The sequence below is a fragment of the Chrysochloris asiatica genome, unplaced genomic scaffold (genome assembly GCF_000296735.1).
Source record: "Chrysochloris asiatica unplaced genomic scaffold, ChrAsi1.0 scaffold00154, whole genome shotgun sequence".
NCBI classification, from domain to species: domain Eukaryota; kingdom Metazoa; phylum Chordata; class Mammalia; order Afrosoricida; family Chrysochloridae; genus Chrysochloris; species Chrysochloris asiatica.
Window position 1 is genome coordinate 3,092,414 of NW_006408672.1, and position 20,007 is coordinate 3,112,420.

Here is a 20,007-nt window from a genome sequence, read left to right on the forward strand (position 1 = left end):
TACTCCCGTAAAGATTTACACCCTCAGAAACCCTGTACAGGGTCGCTATGGGTCGGAACCGACTCGATGGCACTTAACAACAACAACAAAGTGTGTGAAGAATGGAAGCTTAGCATTTGGATCTGCTATTCAACCCCACATTGCAGCCTCTCGCAAACAGAGAACCAAGAGAAAATACAACCTTGAACTTGAATGTTGATCACTTCGTATACACGCCGCACGATGTCATCCAGCACTGTGGAGATGTTGGCTACAGGCAGCGGCCGAGTCAGACCCAGCAGCAGCCGTGACACTGTGGTGGAGGGGTCTCCACCGGCTGAGTGCAAGTGGTGGACAGTGGAGTCCAGCGGCTGCAGTGCACTCGTGACCTGTGGAAACAGAGTCAGCACATCAAGCAGTGGAAGGGCGCCCACACTTGACAGAAGAGGAGACTGTGGTTCACAGAAGTTACAAAGTACATAATGGTCGAAGCACCCAATAAATGAGTGGCAAGCACTCTAACAAGACTAAGACAAATGTATACACATATACACAAGTGCATACATGAGAGAACCTGTCTGCATGCATCCACTGATCACAGAGACATGCTTAAACACAGTTTGTTTGCAATGAACCTGTGCATGTATGAACTGGAACCCTGGTAATAATACGTTTTTACTTACTCTCATATACACACATTCTCACATAAATACATACACTATCACATAGACACACATAGACACATATACATACACAGACTCACATTCTCAAACACATATGTATATAAGACATACCCTCACACATACACACCTTCACAATCACACACGTACATACAGCACACACATGCATGTATACTCACACACACCCCATTTTGTGCTACAAAAAAAGAATTTCTTCAATATTTTGACATCTGAGATCACCCCAATAAAAGTCCTGCAAACGAGAACTGCAAATCCTTCCACAGCCCCAGTCAACCCCAGGATGTTTAGTCCACCGCCACCGATGCTATGGGGCTTCTGTAGTGGATGGTAAGAAGATACACAGTAGAAGACCAAAGTCATGGTCTTATGTTGTACACATCTGATGATTTTTATTGGTTTAATGTTCCCTCTGTTATTTCCTATGAACTCTTTTTTTTAAGCCTGACATCTTGAATCTCAACCTCAACAAAGCCAGACAACTCAGCCTCAATGCACAACCAGAACAGGATCACCGAACAGGCTTGGCCAATGGAGCCCCAAGTCACTGTTGGGAGCAAGAAAGAAGGTTTGGAGAGAAAACTGGAGTCCTTCCCCTTGGTCAACTTTAAATACCTTCATGAAAGGAGATATAATTTGTAATTAGAGGGCATAAGAGATATGGGAATTTCTTATTCAACTGCAGAATCAAGCTTTTCTGCCATCAGTATCACCTGCTACCGTCAGTACCCTGATGGCAGGACATTCCTTTTGGGAGGGTAATAGCCTGGCTGAAAAAACAAAACCTACACATGGATGAGATAACAGGATGTACAGTGATAACATTTAAATACCCAAACCCACAACCACATGAACTTACACATGCTGGATGCCATTTTAAGTTCCTTATGTGCACTAACTTATTTAAACCTCACCACCACCACATACGAATCGGGCTGCGAACCACAAGGTCAGCAGCTTGAAACTACCAGCTGTCCCACAGGAGAAAGATGAGGCTTTCTGCTCCCATCAAGATTTGTTGTTGTTGTTGTTGTTAGGTGCCATCAAGTTGGTACCGACCCAAAGTAACCTTATGTACAGCAGAATGAAACACTGCCCAATCCTGGGCCAACCTCACTACTGTTGCCATGCTTGAGTCCATCGATGCTGCCACTTGGCCAATCCATCTCATTGGGGGTCTTCCCCTTTTTCTCTGACCCTCCACCTTACCAAACATATCCTTCTCCAGCAACTGGTCCCTCCTGATATTATGTCCAAAGTATGAGAGACAAAGTTTGGCCATCTTGGCCTCTAAGGAGCACCTTGGCTGCACTTCTTCCAAAACAGATCTATTGGTTCTTTTGGCAGCCCATGGCACTTTCAATATTCTTCTCAGAAACCCTGTACAGGGTTACTGAGTCAGAACCGACTCCACACCACGTAATGACAATAACGACCACCATCCTCATAGAACACTTACTTTATCTCGTGGAAGAGGTGTCTAAGACATAGTGAGGTTAAGTAAGTTGCCCAATGTCACACAGCTGAGATTTGAACCCAGACAGTCTCACTCCAGGATCTTGCTGATCAATTAGGAAGTTCCCAAAAAGCTAAGAAGATAGAAATCACTTTCACCTGAAATGGTCCAGGAGGCTTCCAGGTAAAAGTAAGTGGAACACCTCTCAAGCAGCTTTACTGGACAGTGACCCAGAACGTGGTGCATATGTGTGCCACCTCTTCGTGATCCATGCCACATGCCAGGTGGTTGGGTCTCAAGACTAAGGAAGAACGTGGTCCTGGATCTGAAGCTATGACACCCGAAGATAATGTGCAGGGTCCAGTATAGAATGAAAACATGGGTCCCTTGTTCCAGAGTTATAAAGCATTTTATGAGGTGATGGCAGAACATTAAACCAAGTTTGGACCTCTTTGAGTGCAGGCCATGAGGATGCCACTACCCTGGGGGAGGGGGGGGGCACCTGAGGCTGATGAGCAGTAAGTACCTTGCTACCTACAAAGTGTAGATACAACTTTACCAGAATCTTTAGTCTTCCTCCAAACTCTAAAGCCATTGGCACAAATGCTTTATTGAAACATAAACATAATAAGATAATGCAGAAGTCTACATAGTCCCGCTCCCTCACGGCTTGAGGCAGCTCAGTAGGTGAGAGAAGGCCTATGGTACATCCAGGCTAGGCAAACTGACCCAACCAAAGATGTCACTTCACAATTTCGAGATTTGATGCTGAGTTTCTTTTGGATTTCTACAATTATTAAATATGTGTCTAAGTGAAAAGAAAAAGGGAAATGCAGGGGCATCCTGGCTACACATTGCTGCTGAGACATCAGGAAGTGTGAGCTGTAGCAATCACTATAGTTCTCATCTGGGGGTGGTGTTGCCCAATGAGAGGAAAGTGGTAATGACTGGAGACATCTTCAATGGTCACATCTAGGCAGGTGTACCTGGAAACTAGTGGGTACAGGCCAGGGATTCTGCTAACCCCTGTACAGGACAGCCCCCTGCAACAAAGAATGATGCAGGCTAAAACATTCATTGTGCCTTGTTTGCGAATTCCGATCAGCACTTCCCAGGCCTTCTACAGAACAACCTTTCCCAAGACACCTACCATGGAGTACAGGAGCCTCATGTGGTTCAGGAGCTGGGGGTCCACGTGATTGAGCTCCTTGAAGTCCATTTTCACCAGCACGGTCACATTGTACCAAAAATTTGACAGGTTCCTCTCCAGAGCTTCGTAAAAGCAAATGCTGTTGGTTACAATCCCTAGGACAAAGAAGTGCCCCCGAAGTGGGGGAGAGAGGAGGCAGGGACCCCCACATGACAGACCCACATGACAGGTGGTATTTACCTCCCTATAGGAAGAAAGCTGACCTTGTGAGAAGCTCCCCCCACTTCCTGCCCCTTCATCCTCATCTTCCTGAAGACCACGGAAGACCATATTGGCACTGGCCTTCAACCCATAAGAATGGATCTTCCCTTACTGAAATATACTTACGATTTATATTTAGACAATATGTAATAATTTACATATGCCATAGAATTCAATAATTTAAATATTATAAGTCTTTCATAATTTAATTTAAATGTAAATAATTTTTATAGGGGGAACGTGGTGGCACTGTACAATAAGCACTGGACTGTGAATGACAAGGTCGTAGTTCAAGCCCACCAACCACTCCTCAGGAGAAAGACGAGGTTTTTCTGCTCCCACAAACATGCACAGACTCGATAACCCTATGCAGGGTCACTATGAGATGAAACCATATTTAATCATTTAAAATTTACAAATATTAAATTATAATATTTAAACTACTGAATACTATTTGTAAATTGTTAACTTTCTAATAATTTAAATATTATAAATCATTTCTATTCATGTAACTATACTTTGTTGTTGTTGTTAAGTGCCATCAAATTGTTTTCAAGGAATGACTGGTGGGTTTGAACCACCAACCTTGAGGTTAACATTCTGGTGCTTATCCTACAGCACCACAGCAGGACAGCAGGACTAAATAAGTAACTATACACACCAAGGAAGCAGCCATACTTAGGGACTGTAATATTTAATAACTATGTTATGATGATTACATGTCATTGAGTTCGACTGATAACTACAAAATTCGTGGTTCAAAATCACCAGCCACTGTGTGGAAGAAAGACAATGCTGTCTAGGCCCATAAAGATTTACAGTCTCGCAAACCCTATATAGGGTCTCTATGAGTCGGAACTGACTCTATGGCACTGGGTTTGGTTTGGGTTTGGTTTGGGGTTCATCTTTACAGGAGCAGATTGTCAGATTTTTCTCCTGTAGACCTCTGGGTGGATTTGAACTTCCTACCTTTCAGCCAGCACTTAACCATTGCACCACCAGAGCTCCTTTTAATACTATAATATCTAATAGAATTTGAATATTATGAATATGTTTTTATTTTAGATTTTATAAATAATATTTTATATAAACTTTTTATTTCAATGTATATTATACATGTTTTTCCCTCTGACCATGGACGACCCATTCTCCTGGGTGAAGCCCTCATGTCAAGGACATTCCAAACCAGATAGATGCATACAAGCTAGCCAGGACCTCTGGAGTCATGGACCTGCACCTTCCCCATAACCAGAGGGGTTCAGCTTCCAACAAACCTCCTTGAGCCTCCTGGGGCTTCCTCAGAAAAACTGGGAGATTCGGATCATTTCTCTCTGGGGCCCCTTGCCCTCCTGAAATTTCAGTGACCAGATGCTGACCCAAAACAAAATGCTCTGAATCTGCCCATGTGCGCAGTGAAGTTGGCTGTGTATGGAACCCGCCACACGGAACCTCCGTCCCACATCCCACTGAAATGAACCCCTTCCTCCCTCAATCCTCAGACTACAATGGCTGTGACCTACCTGGGGGTGCAGGGTCCATGCAGCGGTGGCCCCTGGACAAGTGGCAGCACTTCTGAAATCCAGGGCAGTCTGTATCCAAGGTGCAGGGTGAGGTGGAGAGTCCCTGTCCCACTGTCTGGCAGACACCAGGCTTTGACGCAAACTCCCTGGATCGGTTCAGGGCTGGGGGACAACACAGTAAAGGACACTGAAAGTCTCCGGAGGGGCCGAGTGGAGTCTCCATCCTGCCCAGAAGCCCCCCGGGCCTGCTGGATCTGTATTTAGTATAGATCCAATCAGCTGTCTCTCCTTGAAGGCGGACAGTGTGAGCTGAGATCCTGGTATCCTCTTTCCCTTTAGATCATATGAGTCCAGGTGCAGGGAGATGTAACCCCTGCTGATACACTTCCTGATCACCCACTCATTCATGCAATAAACACTTACAGAGCACCTACTCTGTAAGTGCATGGTGCCCTGAACACAAGCAGCACCCTTCAGGAATCTAAATTCCCAGTGGGGGCAAAAGCAAATGTGCAAACAGAAGGGATGAAGCTATACAGAATAATGCAGGGTCAGGAGAGTATTCCCAGGAGAGGTGACCTCTACCTGGGCCAGGGAGTGAGAGCAGCAGCCTGGCACACCTCAGCCCTTACTCTTGAAGGTCAGGACCTTCGAACACTGTCTTTGGGTCACTGCTCATTTGAAAGCCATCTGACTACCCCAGCACCTAACGCTCCTACATATATCACAGGACAGGGGAGGGATCTTGGGACGACATGAAACATGAAGATGGAAATGCCAGGACTCCTAAAGTGTTGCTAACCAAGACTCTAAAGACCATTGCTTCCACTTCCCACGTAAAAAAAAAAAAAGTGCCTCCAGGTGTTTAGATGTGATGTGGGATCCTTAGCAGAAAACTAGTAAAATCGGAATCAGTGTGGAATTAGATTAGCAGTAGAGTCCTGGTATGGCGTTAATGCGTTGGACTGCAAAAGCGTTTTGAACCAAAAGCTCGGTGTGCTCCTTAGAAACCCTATACAGGATGCCTATGGGTCAGAACTGACTCAATGGCACTTCACAACAACATGAAGGAGCCCTCATGTCAAAAACTCAGTTGCTAATGAAACGGTCAGTGGTTTGACCCCACCAGTGACTCTGGGAGAAAAAGACCTGGTGATCAGCTCCCAGAAAGAAAACCAAAAACCCAAACCCATTTCCTCAGAGTCCATTCTAACTCAACGCAACTCTGTCGGTCAGAGCAGAACTGCCCAGAGGGCTTCTGAGGCTGACCACACTATTCAGAAGCAGATTGCCACATCTTTTTCCTGCAAAGTGACTGGTGGGTTTGAACCACCAACCTTTTGGTTAGCAGCTGAGTGATTTAGCCACAGCACCTACAGGGCTTCTCCTGCAAAAATTGTTATTGGTAAGTGTCAGCTAGTTGGTTCCAACCTTCTATAGGGTTTCTGAGGAGCAGTTGGTGGGTTTGAACTGCTTACCTTGCAGTGGGCAGTCCAGTGCTTATCTTACACCACCATAGCAGGGCTCATTGTTGTTGTTATTGTTAAGTGTCGTTGAATCGATTCCGACTCATAGCAACCCTGTATAGGGTTTACGATGAGAAGCTGGTGAGCTTGAGCTGCCGTTTGAACCTTGCAGTTCAAATGGCTTTGCAGTCTGACACATTAACCCACAGCACCACACCAGGAGGCTAGGAAACTCTATAGGACCATACTACTCCGTCCTTCTAGTTCTGCTGTGCAAAGGAAACTCTATAGGACCATACTACTCCATCCTTCTAGTTCTGCTGTGCATAAGGTCGCTATGGATCGGTACTGACTCGATGGCACCTAACAACAACAACAACAACAACAACAACTCTGTCCTAAAGGGATGCTATGATTCAGAATTGGCTTGATAACACAGCAATAGCAACAATGTGCCAGTGTTGGTTCATTCTTGTTGTTAGGTGCCTTTGACTCGGTTCTGATTCATAGTGACCCTAAGCAAACAGATGGAAACACTGCCGAGTCCTGTACCACCCTCACAAATGTACTGTGGTAATGGACCATTCAGTGGTTAAATTCCCCACGTGGGGACTCAGGTTTCATTCCTGTGCAGCTACTACCCATCTGTCAGTGGAGGCTTGTGTGTGGCTATGATGCTGAACAGACTTCAGCAAAGCTTCCAGACTAAATCAGACTAGGAAAAAGGCCTAGTGACAGCACACACCAACAATGAAAGATCTTAACATTAGGGGAACCTGAGACAGGAGTATATAGGAACTACTTATATATTATGGCTGCATCGTCTCTGTCAATCTAAAAGCACGCTAAACTTAAAAAAATAAATAAATAAAAGTGTATTTAAATCAAATGATAATATAAAGAGGGAAGCTGATGTTTCAAAACATCTCTTGTAGGTGCTTTATTATTGATTTATAGATTATGAAGCTGTTTGAAAGGACTGCCTGGAGTTTATGCTGAAAATCTTCAGATTTACCTACAGTAGGAGTACTAGGTAAGATAACTGTCTGTTTCTTATTTGTTTCAGTCAAAAAAAAGAATATACAGGCTACCAAAACAAAGACAAAATGTCTTTCAAAAAGGTTTGCCTAATCGCAACAGAAGCATTTTCAAATTAACGTTCATCATTTTAATTTGGTTGCTGCTGGGATTCCCCCTCCATCACTCTGGGCTGACTGTTAGCAAGACCTAAGAGAACTGCCAACAATTGCACTTGGTAGAAAGTTAAAACCCTGCTTCTCCTTTCCCTAACTCAAACAAACAATGCCCATTGCCTGGCAACTTGAGGTTAGTTGCAGTTCAGCTCAGCAACAGCAGAGGTTTCTGTTTGAGCAAAAGCATCAAAGGCTCCTCTAGGGTCCAGGAATCTGATCTTGAGTCCCAGGGGCTTAGCAAGGATAACAAGCACCCAGGAGCAATCTCTAAATTGAGTACTGGGCCAATGCAAGCACTCAGGGGCAATCACTATGTGCATACACAGAGAGAGAGAGAGATACAAACGATGTTTCAAGATGATAGCAGCAACTGTCATCAAAAACATTTTCCTTCCTCTTGTCCGACTGCCTCGGTCAGGTGTCATTCATATTTGTAGTACCTCAGATTCTGAACACTGCCTGGTGCCCCTCTTGGACATGCAAGCAGAAACAAATGTTCCTCCCTGTCCTCCACTCCACCTCCAACCGCCATGTATGCCTGTAGGCCTGTTGCTAGCGGAAGGACTCTGGACCACACTGGGTTAATAGAAACTGCTCAGTGGCACCACTTTCTAGTGGGTACATGCCATACCTGCTACAGATACACCTCTGCCTGAGTCTGTCTCCTTCCTTGAGTCACCATTGAGGGAGATTTGCCAGAAAGCTGAGCCCATGGCGAAGGCAGATGGTGGGGAAACAGCTGGTATATTAGGAATTGAATTGTATTCCCCAAAATATGTGTTGGACTCCTAACTCCTCTACTTGTGGAGAAAGAGTGCTAGAGATACCGCTGTCCAGTGCTCAGCTGCTAACTGAAAGGCTGATGATTTGAAACTAACCATCAGCTCTGCAGGACAAAGGCATGGCAATCTGTTCCATGACAAATTGTTGTTGTTGTTGAGTGTCACAGAGTTGGTTCTGACCCCTAGCAATCCTGTATAGGGTTTCCAAGAAGTGTATGGTGGGTGTGAACCACCGACTTCATGGTCAGCATCCAGTGTTTATCCAACAACACCATGTCGGGACTCCAATTACAGCCCAGGAAATCCTATGGGGGCAATTCTAGTCTGTCACGGAGCAACTAGCAAACCCACACCTGTGGAAAGAAGTTCTGGTGGCACCGTGGTTAATCGCTTAACTGCTAACCAAAAAGTCAGCAGTTCTAACCTACCAACTACTCCACAGGAGAAAATACAGCTGCTTGCTTCTGTAGCAATTACAGCCTTGGAGACTCTGTAGGGCAAATCTATTCTTTCCTATACGGTCACCATAAGTTGGAATGGCATTAACGTGAAGACAATGGGTTATACCTGTGGACATAATCTCAGTTAGAGATAGATTTGTCTTTGTTTTGTTAGTGAGGCTGTAGAACTGTAGAGTGAGTCCTACATAGAATCACTTCTGAGTTTTAAAAAAATAGCACATTAGACACAGAAGCAAGCATATGCCAGGGGAAGAAAATTATTACATGAATACCACCAAGGAACTAAGGAACCCAGGGCTAACCAATAACCCACTGTCCTTGAGTGCATTACAATTCACAGCAACCCAATAAGGGTAGAGTCTAACTGCTCCATGGCACTCCCAAGGTTGTAAATCGTTCCAGAAGCAGACTGCCTCATCTCTTTACTGTGGAGTAGCTGGTGGGATCAAACCATCAAATTTGGTTCGCAGCCCACTGCTTAGCCCAGTGAGTCACTAGTGCTACCGAAGCTAAAAGAGACAAGGATCTACCCTCAGAGCTGACAGAGAAAAGCCTCCCCCTCAAGCTGAAGCCCTGAATTCCGACTTGGAGCCTCCTGAACTGTGAGCAAACAGATTTCTCTTCTTTAGAGCCACCTGCTTACATTTCTGTTACAGGTGCCCTAGGAAACTAGCACAAGAATAGGTCTTTAAGATTCCTAGTTCCCCTCCTGGAGTCCTGGTGTGGCGCTGTGGGTTAATGCATCAGACTGCAAAGTCATTTGAACTGCAAGGTTGGTCGTTCAAGCTCACCAGCTGCTCCTTGGAAACCCTATATAAGGTTGCTATGGGTCAGAATTGACTCAATGGCACTTAACAACAACAAGTTCCCCTCCGGAATTGATTCTAAGTAAATAACTTGGAGTGAGGGATATCATTGTTGGCATCAGATGGATAGCGGTTGAAATCAGAAAATACCAGAATGATGTTTACTTGTGCTTTAGTGACTATACAAAGGTTTTTGACTATATGGATCATGACAAGCTAGAGACAACATTGCAAGGAATAGTATTCCAGACCACTTGATTGTACTCATGAGGAACCTGTACGCAGACCAAGAAGAAGTTGTTCAAACAGAACAAATGGATATTGAATGGTTTAAAATCAGAAGAGGTGTGTGCCTGGGTTGTATTCTTTTACTATACTTAAATCACGAGGGATTGACAATGTGGCAGTAGCAATGGGCTACTTAGCGTACTTGTGAGGATGGTGCAGGATTTGGCAGTGGTTCATTCTGAGATACATAGGGTCACTATGAGTCAAAACTAACTTGACAGCACCTAACAAAAAAAAACAACAAAAGAATCAAAAGGCAAGAACACACTCAGCATTTCTCAAGCTGAAGGAACTAAAGGAAAAATTCAAGCTTCCACTTGCAGTATTGAAGGGTTCTATGAACAAAATAATAAGCTATGCAAGAAGAATAAAAAGAAAATGTAAGAAATACACCGAGTCACTGTACCAAAAAGAATTGCACAATATTCAATCATTTCAAGAAGTGACATATGTTGAAGAACTGATGGCATTAAAGGAAGATATATATGCTGCACTGAAGGCCTTAGCAAAAAACAAGGGTCCAAGAATGGATGGAATACAAATTGAAATGTTTCAACAAATAAATACAGTACTAGAAGTACTCATTTGTCTATACCAAGAAATTTGAAGAACAGTTACCTGGCCAATCAAATGGAAAAGATCCATTGCTGTGCCCACTCCAAAGAACGGTGACCCAACAGAATGTGGGAATTATCAAACAATATCATTAATATCATATGAAAGTAAAATTTTGCTGAAGATAATTCAACAAAATTGCAACAGTACATTAACAGGGAACTGCCAAAAATTCAAGTTGGATTCCAAAGAGGATGTGGAATGAGGGATATGATTGCTGAAATCAGAGGGATCTTGATGGGAAGCAGAGAATACCAGAAAGATGTTTACTTGTTTTGACTATGCAAAGGTATTCGACTGTGTGGGTCATAACAAAATATGGATAACATTGCAAAGAATGGGAATTCCAGAGCACTTAATTGTGCCTGTGAGGAACCTGTATATAAACCAAAAGACAGTCATTCTAACAGATCAAGAGGATGCTGCATAAATTAAAATCAGAAAGGTATACATCAGAGTTGTATCCTTCACCACATTTGCGCAAGAACAAACAAATATGTTGGAAGAAGGAGAGCCAAAATACCTCCTAGAATTCAAGATTGCAAACCTTCATCTCATGTACGTGCTATCAGAAAGGACCAGTCCCAGAGAAGGATATCATGCTTGGGGAAATGGAGGGTGAGCAGAAAAGAGGAAGACCCTCAACATGATGGCCTGTCACAATGTGCTCAAACCTAACAACAATTGTGAGAGTGGCATAGGCCTAGACAATGTACATAAGGGTTGCTATGAGTTGGAGGTGACTCAATGGCACCTAACAACAACAAATAATCCAAACTGTGCACAGCAATATTTGTGCCAGATGCATTATTTTTAATCATGAAAAACTGGAAACTATATGTTAACAAATTACTTGCATAATCAATGCTGATATATTCATATATGACCGTCGAATTAGGTTGTACTACACTATTTACTGCCATCAAGAGATGGGCAGGACAAACTGATAATGGTCAAAGATCTTGAATACTTCTGAAAAATATACACACTGGAGAAATACTAAAAAAAAACTGTTGTTAGTTGCTGTCCAAGTCATGGTGACCCCTTGAAAAGACTGTGACCTTTCAGAATCAGAGCACCAGGACTGTTTTCTGAGGTGCCTCTGGGTACATTCGAATTTCCAACCTTTCAGCTAGTAGCTGAATGCATAACCATTTGCACCACCCAGGGACGCTTAAAGAAAACATCAGCAGTGGATGGCTATTCCTGGGTAGCATTCTTCTTAGCCACTTGTCTTTCTTTGTGCTTTTCTGTGTTTCCAAATTTTTCTACACTGAACATGTATTCATTTTTATAATTGGGGGGAGGTGTAATTTGATAAAGTAATGTATGGCTTACATTGGAGACCTAAATACAGAATTTAACATTGAAAAAGTCATTTAGATAGATGTATTGCCTGTGCTCAGACAATGTTCTTCCCTTTGGTAGATAATTTGCTGGTGAGTGGGAGGTAACTTGCTGCCAAGTGGGAGGAGGAAGAAGGAAACTAGTCTTGCTGGGGACAAGACTTCTGAAGCTCAGAGCACCTGCTGTCAAAAACCCCTCACTTTAGCAAATGAGTGGGCCCTGGGCCCCAGGAGACTGTCCATTGCCCTATCTCCATCCCAAACCTTTCAGCTTGTTCTGGATGTCTCCAGAGCCCAGGCCGAGGCCCTGACTCATTCTATACAAATCAGACCAACAGCTCTGAGCTCATCACTCCTTGACATGATCCAAGTAGCCAGTCTCCCTCATGGCATCTCCAAATGAACTCTAATTAAACACTCAAACTCTCTGATCAAATGATCTGTGTGAGCGTGAAGAAGCTTGGTGTTCTGGCATGTTGACTTTTGAGGGTATGGGGAGCCCTGATTTGTGGTGTTTGCCAGTCTCCTACCATGGGCAATTTTAAGTTACAACTGATCATGGAGCTGGGAAGAGAGCCTCACAGTTAGCCCTTGAATGGGGTAGGGACTAGCTTCCCCACAACTGGATGTGCCCTATATCAGACCCTGGCACCAAGCAGAGATGTTCCTGAAGATTCCCGCATCCTGGGCTCCTGTCCACTGTCTTCCACACTGCCATTAGAGTGGCCCTCCCAGGACCTAGTGGGGGGCTGTAATACACACCCCTCTGGAGGACTGGAGCTATCCGGCATGCCCACTCCCTTCCGTTTTGGTCTTGGAACTTCTCCCTGAAGACCCTGCTCCCAGTGATATCCCCCTGTCTGCTCCAGTCACACCATTACTTTAGCTCCCAGGGCTAGGGCACTTTTCCTGCTCAGGGGATTCTAACTAGAATGTTTTCCACCTCTCCTCATCCTGAAGAGCTACTCATTAAAGATGACCACATTCTAAAACTGGGGCTAATGTCCATAAGTAGCATTTACCATGGCTTTTTGTTGAGAAGACTGGGGGCAGGTGGTGGGGAAGAGCTCCAGCCATCCTGTCATGGCAGCAGAAGAGCTGGTATAGCAAAGTGGCATCCTTTACAGAAAGGTCACAATCCTGAGGAAATGTCTAGGTGTTACAAATGGTTAATGCTCTTGCCTTCAAGTTCACCCAGAGACCCCCTCAGAAGAAAGGTTTCCAAAGAACTCATTAAGGGCTTCAAAAAGTTTGTGGAAAATAGAATGAAAAGATAATGGAATTTTTCCACAAACTTTTTGAAGGTCCCTCATGCTTCTGAGTTCTGGTATGACGCTGTGGTCTAATGCGTCAGACTGCAAAGCCATTTGAACTGCAAGGCCGGTGGTTCAAGCTCACTAGCTGCTCCTTGGAAACCCTAAACAGGGTCGCTATGGGTCAGAATCAACTCGGAAGCACTATTATTAATAACAACATGCTTCTGAAAGATAGTCACTGAAAACCTATAAGCTCGGTTCTGTCTGACACACATGAGTTGCCCTCAAGTCAGAATCCACTCAACAGCAATTGGCACTGGAAAAAGTCTTAGCACAGGAGGGGCTGCTGTGGTGTGGAGTTGCTGGGGTAGGACCAAGCCACTGGTTAGCACGTCCTGAGGACCCACTTCAGCCTTTTGGGCCATGACCTATAGGCCTGATACAGGTAGAAAGAAGTGTGGCTGCTTACACACAGGTGAGAGGCAGTGGAGAACTGGAGTCTGCCCTATGGCTGTCTAACTGTAAGGCCCATACTCTTGATACCAAGGTGACATGGTCTGAGGCCTTCACAACAATGGGTGCACCTCAATAGAACTCTACTCCACCATTTCCCAGCTCCAGGACTTACGCAGGACGCAGTAGAGGCCCAGCTGCTCGTACCCCTGGCAGCAGTCAGTCACGTTCCTGGTCTCGGGGACCCCCATAGTCAGGTACTGTGTTCTGTAAACAGTCTTGGAACACCGCTGCCAAGGAATCCACCCGCCGCAGGAAGTGTAGATCATAGAAGACATCTGGAAGGACACCACCTTCTGGACATTTTGGGTCACTTGATAGTTGCACAGCTGGTAGCTCAACAAGGAGAGGCCTTTTTCTAAGGGAGGAAGGGAAGGAAAGAAGGGAGGACCGTGAAGCCAAAGAAAGAGACACCCAATCAAGTCCCTATGAACGGTCCACCTCCCCTTCTGCAAAAGCAAGACCCATTTGACCAAACTCTCAGAGCCTGCCCACTGGTCTTCTCTCTAGAGTCTGTCTCCAAGCACTCCAAGAACAAACATTCTGCATTTGTGTTAACTAAACAGAAGAAAGCATAAAATGGACAGGCATGAAAAGAAATCCACTTTTGCAGAGCATGGAGCTACTACCCTGGGCCCAACTCACATTTCTCTAGCCAACCAGTTGCTGTCTAGTCGACCCCAATTCATGGCAACCCTATGAGTATCCGAGTAGAACTGCGCTCCATAGGGTTTTAATGAAGTAGATTGCCAGGACTTTCTTCCAAGGTGCTTCTGGGTGGATTTGAACCACCAACCTTTTGATTAGCAGCTAAGTACCTTCACCATCTGTCCCACCCAGAGACTTCTCCCCCAGTGACAAACCACTGAAGCAAGAACAAGGACTTAGAACCAAAACCTTAGAGTCCATCATCCTCTGCTCTCTGGGTTCCAGTCCCACTGACGGGAACCTCAAGCACACCTCTTAATCTCTGTGAGCCTCAGGCTCCCCAGCTGTGAAAGAAATATCCAACAAACTCATCAACAAATGTCTCCTGAAAGCTCACTGTATGCCAGACATGGGAGACAATGAAACCTTTTTTGGAATGAAGTAAAAATAAATGACAATTTAAAGATGTGTGAAAAGATTTAGAGATGATGAAGTTTAGTTGCATAGTTACTATGGTCACCCGAGGAGGAAGGCACAAAGTAACCATCCAACCGAATGGTACATTCACCAGCCCTGAGTCTCTGCCATGAACTATCCCCCATGCGGCTCCTGGGACTCCCCAGTGAGCCTCTGTTGACTCAATTTCAGAAACCACGGCTTGTCCTTAGCACCTAGTATAACTTTGTTGTTGTTAAGTGCCATCGAGTCGGGTCCGACCCATAGCGACCCTGTACAGGGTTTCCGAGGGTGTAAATCTTTACGGGAGTAGAAAGCCTCATCTTTCTCCCGTGGAGCGGCTGGTAGTTTCGAACCGCTGACCTTAAGGTTCGCAGCCCGATTCGTAACCACTACGCTAACTTAGCTCCCTGTATAATGGGGCTTTCAGAGTAGGATGAATGAATGATGTTGTGGGTTGACTTGTTTTCCACACAATAAATGTTAAGGCCCTAGCTCTGAACCTGTGAATGTGACCCTGTTTGGAGGTAGATTTTTCCTTTGGGGGCCACACCAGAGTAGGGTGGGCCCTAAACCTCTCACTTCTGCGTTATGGAAAAAAAGCAAAATAGACACAGGCACACTCAGGAGGAAAACAGAGGTCACGGGAAGCTCCTCTGCAACCCAGGAAATGCCCAGGGCTACCCACAAGGACCTGCCACTAAAATCAATACCCTAGTTTGCCTCCTAGCCTCTAAAACTTGTTGTTGTTAAGTGCTGTGGAGTCAGTTCCAATCAATAGTGACCCTGTATAGGGTTTCCGAGGAGCAGCTGGTGAGCTTGAATTGCGGACCTTGCAGTTCAAACGGCTTTGCAGTCTGGTGCATTAACCCACAGCGCCACACCAGGACTCCAATAAATGCTTGTGCTTTAAAACCACCCACTTGAGGGATTTTTGTTGTTGTTGTTACAGCAGCCCTAGGAAACTAAAGTAAATAGTTTAAACATCTTAGGCATTTTCAGGCATTCAACCTCAGAGTTCTAGTAGGGGTTGAATTGTTGTGTCTCTCCAAAATATATGTTGCAATCCTCACCTGTATACCCGTGGATATAAGGCAATGTAATATAACGCAACAACTTTCCATAATGTAATCCAATTACTCAATCAGTTGGGGCCATACCAGAATAGGGTGAGTCCTAAACCTAATTATGTCTGAGTTATAAAAAGAGCAAATTAGACACAGAAAATGGGAATGCCCACAGTCACCTACACAGAAGGGATCAACAGGGCAAAGACACTGAATAAGACTTTTAGCCTCTGGAACAGTGAGAAAGTACATTTTTGTTCATTTGTTGTTGTTGCTAAGTGCTGTGGAGTTGGTTCTGACTCATAGTGACCTTGTCTAAGGTTTCCAAGGAGTGGCTGGTAGGTTTGAACTGACAGCCTTGTTCTTTAAAGCCACCTAACTGTGGTATTTCTGTTACAGTAGCCCTAAGCAGCGAAGAAAAGTGCTATCGTTTTCTAAACTGGAGGGACTCAGAAATATAGTTTATATTTCCAATGACTAACTGGATTTCTGCAGGAGGAACTCAGAGGTGTCAGCAAAAATAACAGTAACAGCAGTATCTTCATCTCCTTACCCTGGGCAGGAGCTCTAAACATTCTTTAACTTCACAACAGCCCCACAGTAAGCAAGCTCCTTGCCCCCACATGCCCAAGGACATGTATTCATAGGTGCAAAAACCTAGAAAGTTGTTAATACTCAAGAGCCCCCAGATAGAAAAGGGCTGGGGAAGCCCTCTACCCTAGGCTGAGAGAGACCACACCCCGCAGCGGGCTAGAGTCTTAACGCTTGCCCCAGTGAGCATATTCTACAAGCAACGCAGCTGTGCACAGAGACTTGCGGGCAGCCTGCCACCCTGTGGGCCAGCAAGGACACTCTAGCAGGACAATCTTGTGTCCTCTTCACCAGAAGCCAGTTACAGAGAGGTTTGGACCGCAAAGAGACGATCCTCTTTAGGTGGGCAGTTATTATTAGGTGCTGTCAAGTCAGTACTGACTCACAGCACACAACAGAATGAAACACTGCCTGGTCCTGTACCAACCTCACAACTGTTGCTACATTTGAGCCGTTGCAGCTGCCACTGTGCCAATCCACTTCCCTGGACCGAGAACAGCACAGTCTGGCAAAGGGCTCATCAGTAGCTGGATGAGATTGGAGAAAATGGGCAGAATGAATGTGGTCACTACTCCAGCGACCTCAGAGAACAACCTTAAGCTCTGAGGAAGTGAGTGAACGCAGTGAACTAGATGTCAATGTTATTTTGGTTTTCATCTGAACTTGAGATGAGGTCGCAAGCACGTTAATGAAGGGTACAGTTTATCGTCTCTCAAAAGTCACTGTGGCTCCTGCAAGGTTCCATCTGGTCATTGGCAGAGTCCTCCTTCCAGACACATGTGCATACACAAGCACACAAGGATACACATTTGCACACATATACACATCCATGCATATATAGTACACACGTATGCATACATACACAGCACACACAAGTGCATTCATGTACATATGCTCGTGAGCTCACATACATGTGTTCAGGTACACATATCTCCTGTAAAGCTCCACTTGGGATTTGTCTGTTTGTTTTTCACATTCTGCCCTGCCCACCCTGGCATCTCCAGGGAAGACTTCATGACAGAGATCCTGCCACTCTGCCAATCCCTCCAAAAACCATCAGAGCACAGAAAGTCAGGGTCCTAGATCCTAGGAGAAAGCACAGGAGAGTTTTAGAGGAACCTGGGTGTTAGGGCAAATAGACTCACATCTGCACACAGCTGCACAAATGCCACCTGTGTGGTTTGGAGCGCCGTTTATGGCTTCTCACTGTCCTTTTCTGTCATTGGTGGAACAGTTGCTGTGCCCTGGGTTATGGAAGAACTAAATGAAATCAAGGTAACTCCTAACACAAAATGAGAACTTAACACAGATGCTTCGGTTATCTGAGCTAAGAGCAAGCAGCTGTGCAAGAGCTGGATCCTGGAGAGTCTCTGTCGCCCACCATGGACGGTGGAGCTGTGGACACTGAGGGGCCAGTAGCTGTCTTCCAAGACCTCCTCTAGCTTCACCACAACGGTTCTGTGATTGAGCTGTGTGCCTCATACATTACCCATTCCAAAGGAAAAATCAAGCAAAAAATAAAATATAGTCACGATGATACCAAACTCTATTTACACACAGTCAATGCACACCCACATTTATGAACAAAGGTTCAACAGATACAAAGGTGAAGCTGACTTTAAAAACAGAATGAATCTCAAATTCCTACCTAAGACAAGTTTTTACGAGGAACGTGATTAAAAGGAGATGTGTGATCTCAAATCACTGACTTCAGGTTTCAAAAATTCTATGTGTTTTTTAGTATATATTTACCTGCCCAAACCTTTGGGGGTGTGACTGCATGGAGCCCCTGACTCAGCATTTCCATCCCTACATTACCAATAGCCAGGCAGAGCCAAGAGTTGCACATTTATTAAGTGGGGAAGCTGGACTTTACGACCCTATTTCCCAAAAGGAGAAAGTCTAAGCAAGGAGTCAGGGGACCGAGGTCTTCATGGTTGTAAATACCCTTAGTGAATTCTGTCACCCTGGCTGAGTCCCTGTTTCTGCAAATTAATATTTTAATCTCTGGAAGTTCAGGAAAGCCAGGATTCTGAGTCTCCGAGGACCGGTAGCATCATCATCTTTGACAGAGCTACACAATTCTGGGCCCCACTGGTCCTGCTGACTCTGATCTGCATTTGCAACCCGTTACCCCCTAGACGGTCTCATGTTGGAGGAGCCCTCCTCCTAAAAGCTGACCATATTCCTGTCCTGCCTTTGGATACTGTTGCTGCTTATGTAGTAAGCATTTCACCTCCTTTATGGTCACAAGGAAGTTTGATCAAGGAAGAATGGCACCACTTCTCAAAGCACCATGGTTCAACAAGGTTCCATTAACAGAGCCCTCCTCCAGACACATACGTGTGCACACCCCCCACATGTATACTCACACATAAGCACAGACACATATACAGCATATACACACACTCTCAACGTACATGTGTATCCACACATATACAAAGATAAACATATACATGTGTGTGCAATGCACACGTGCATAAATACACACATATACAATGCACACACATCCCACTCAGCTGACAACCACACTCAGGGAGCCCCCATTCCAGAACCACTGACATCAGCCCGAGCCCCTTCACCTGTGAAGCCGCTGGCCTGGCTCGGGCCCGCAGCACTGAGCATCGCCAGCAGGATCAGCCTGAGGGTCCTGAGCATGGTGTGGGGCAGCATGGGATTCAGGCCTCCACACAGCAGTCTCGGCCCCTCCTGAGCAGGAGCGCAGAGGCCTGAGCTGGAGACAGGGCCCTTGTGATCCCTGTGCTTCTGCCAGTGACAATGGTTTCAGAGGGAGTGCACTCTGGGAGCAGCCCCTTATGCCTGCTCATTAGCACCTGCCTCCGTGGCAGTGGCAGTCGTGTCCCTTGGGGTACCTGCATGTCACAATCTATTCTCACTGCAAACAGATGTCATCTCTTAGGAAAGAGACCAAGTCCAGGCCCCACTGTGAGATCCCATCTCCCCATTACACAAAACGTACAGTTCAGACTCAAATCTGACTCCCTCCATCAAGTGCAAAGTATTCTCTTACCTGATAGTTCTGAACTGGCGGGAGAAAACAGATCAAATCAAAGTGGTACATCAGACTCAGAAAAGCATCTTCAAACAGTTGGCAAGTACAGATCCTGAGCTGAAAAGATGTTCGTATGCATGACCCAGTAATCCCTCCCTGAGGACAGATCTGAGGACAATAAACCAGGAATCACAGACACGTTCATCAGCCACCATGGTTACAAATCAGAATTTGCATAATTGAAAAACCAACGGTGGATGGGCAAGTCCATTGCTATGATCAGACACTTAAATATCATCATGAAGACTTGGTAACAGCATTCAAATAATACTTAACAAGGTGAATTCAAAAAGGAACTCTTATTCTGTTTCAATTGGAGAGTCCCAACTCTGTAAGATTATATCAATGTGGACAAAATCTAGAAAGGGCTGGACGGGGGGGG

At 45.1% G+C, this 20,007-nt stretch overlaps 1 protein-coding gene across 1 annotated transcript in view; it reads right to left on the reverse strand.

The window, feature by feature from the left end:
* UMODL1 (uromodulin-like 1) overlaps positions 1-19,210 on the reverse strand; it is an 87,761-nt gene extending 68,551 nt beyond the window's left edge. The window contains exons 1-5 of the mRNA XM_006870852.1: positions 19,135-19,210; positions 13,906-14,148; positions 5,065-5,226; positions 3,284-3,405; positions 182-368 (exon numbers count right to left, since the gene is read on the reverse strand). Coding sequence (XP_006870914.1) covers positions 182-368; positions 3,284-3,405; positions 5,065-5,226; positions 13,906-14,148; positions 19,135-19,210 — 790 coding nt within the window. The remainder of the gene's footprint in view (positions 1-181; positions 369-3,283; positions 3,406-5,064; positions 5,227-13,905; positions 14,149-19,134) is intronic.
* Positions 19,211-20,007: the final 797 nt, after the last annotated feature.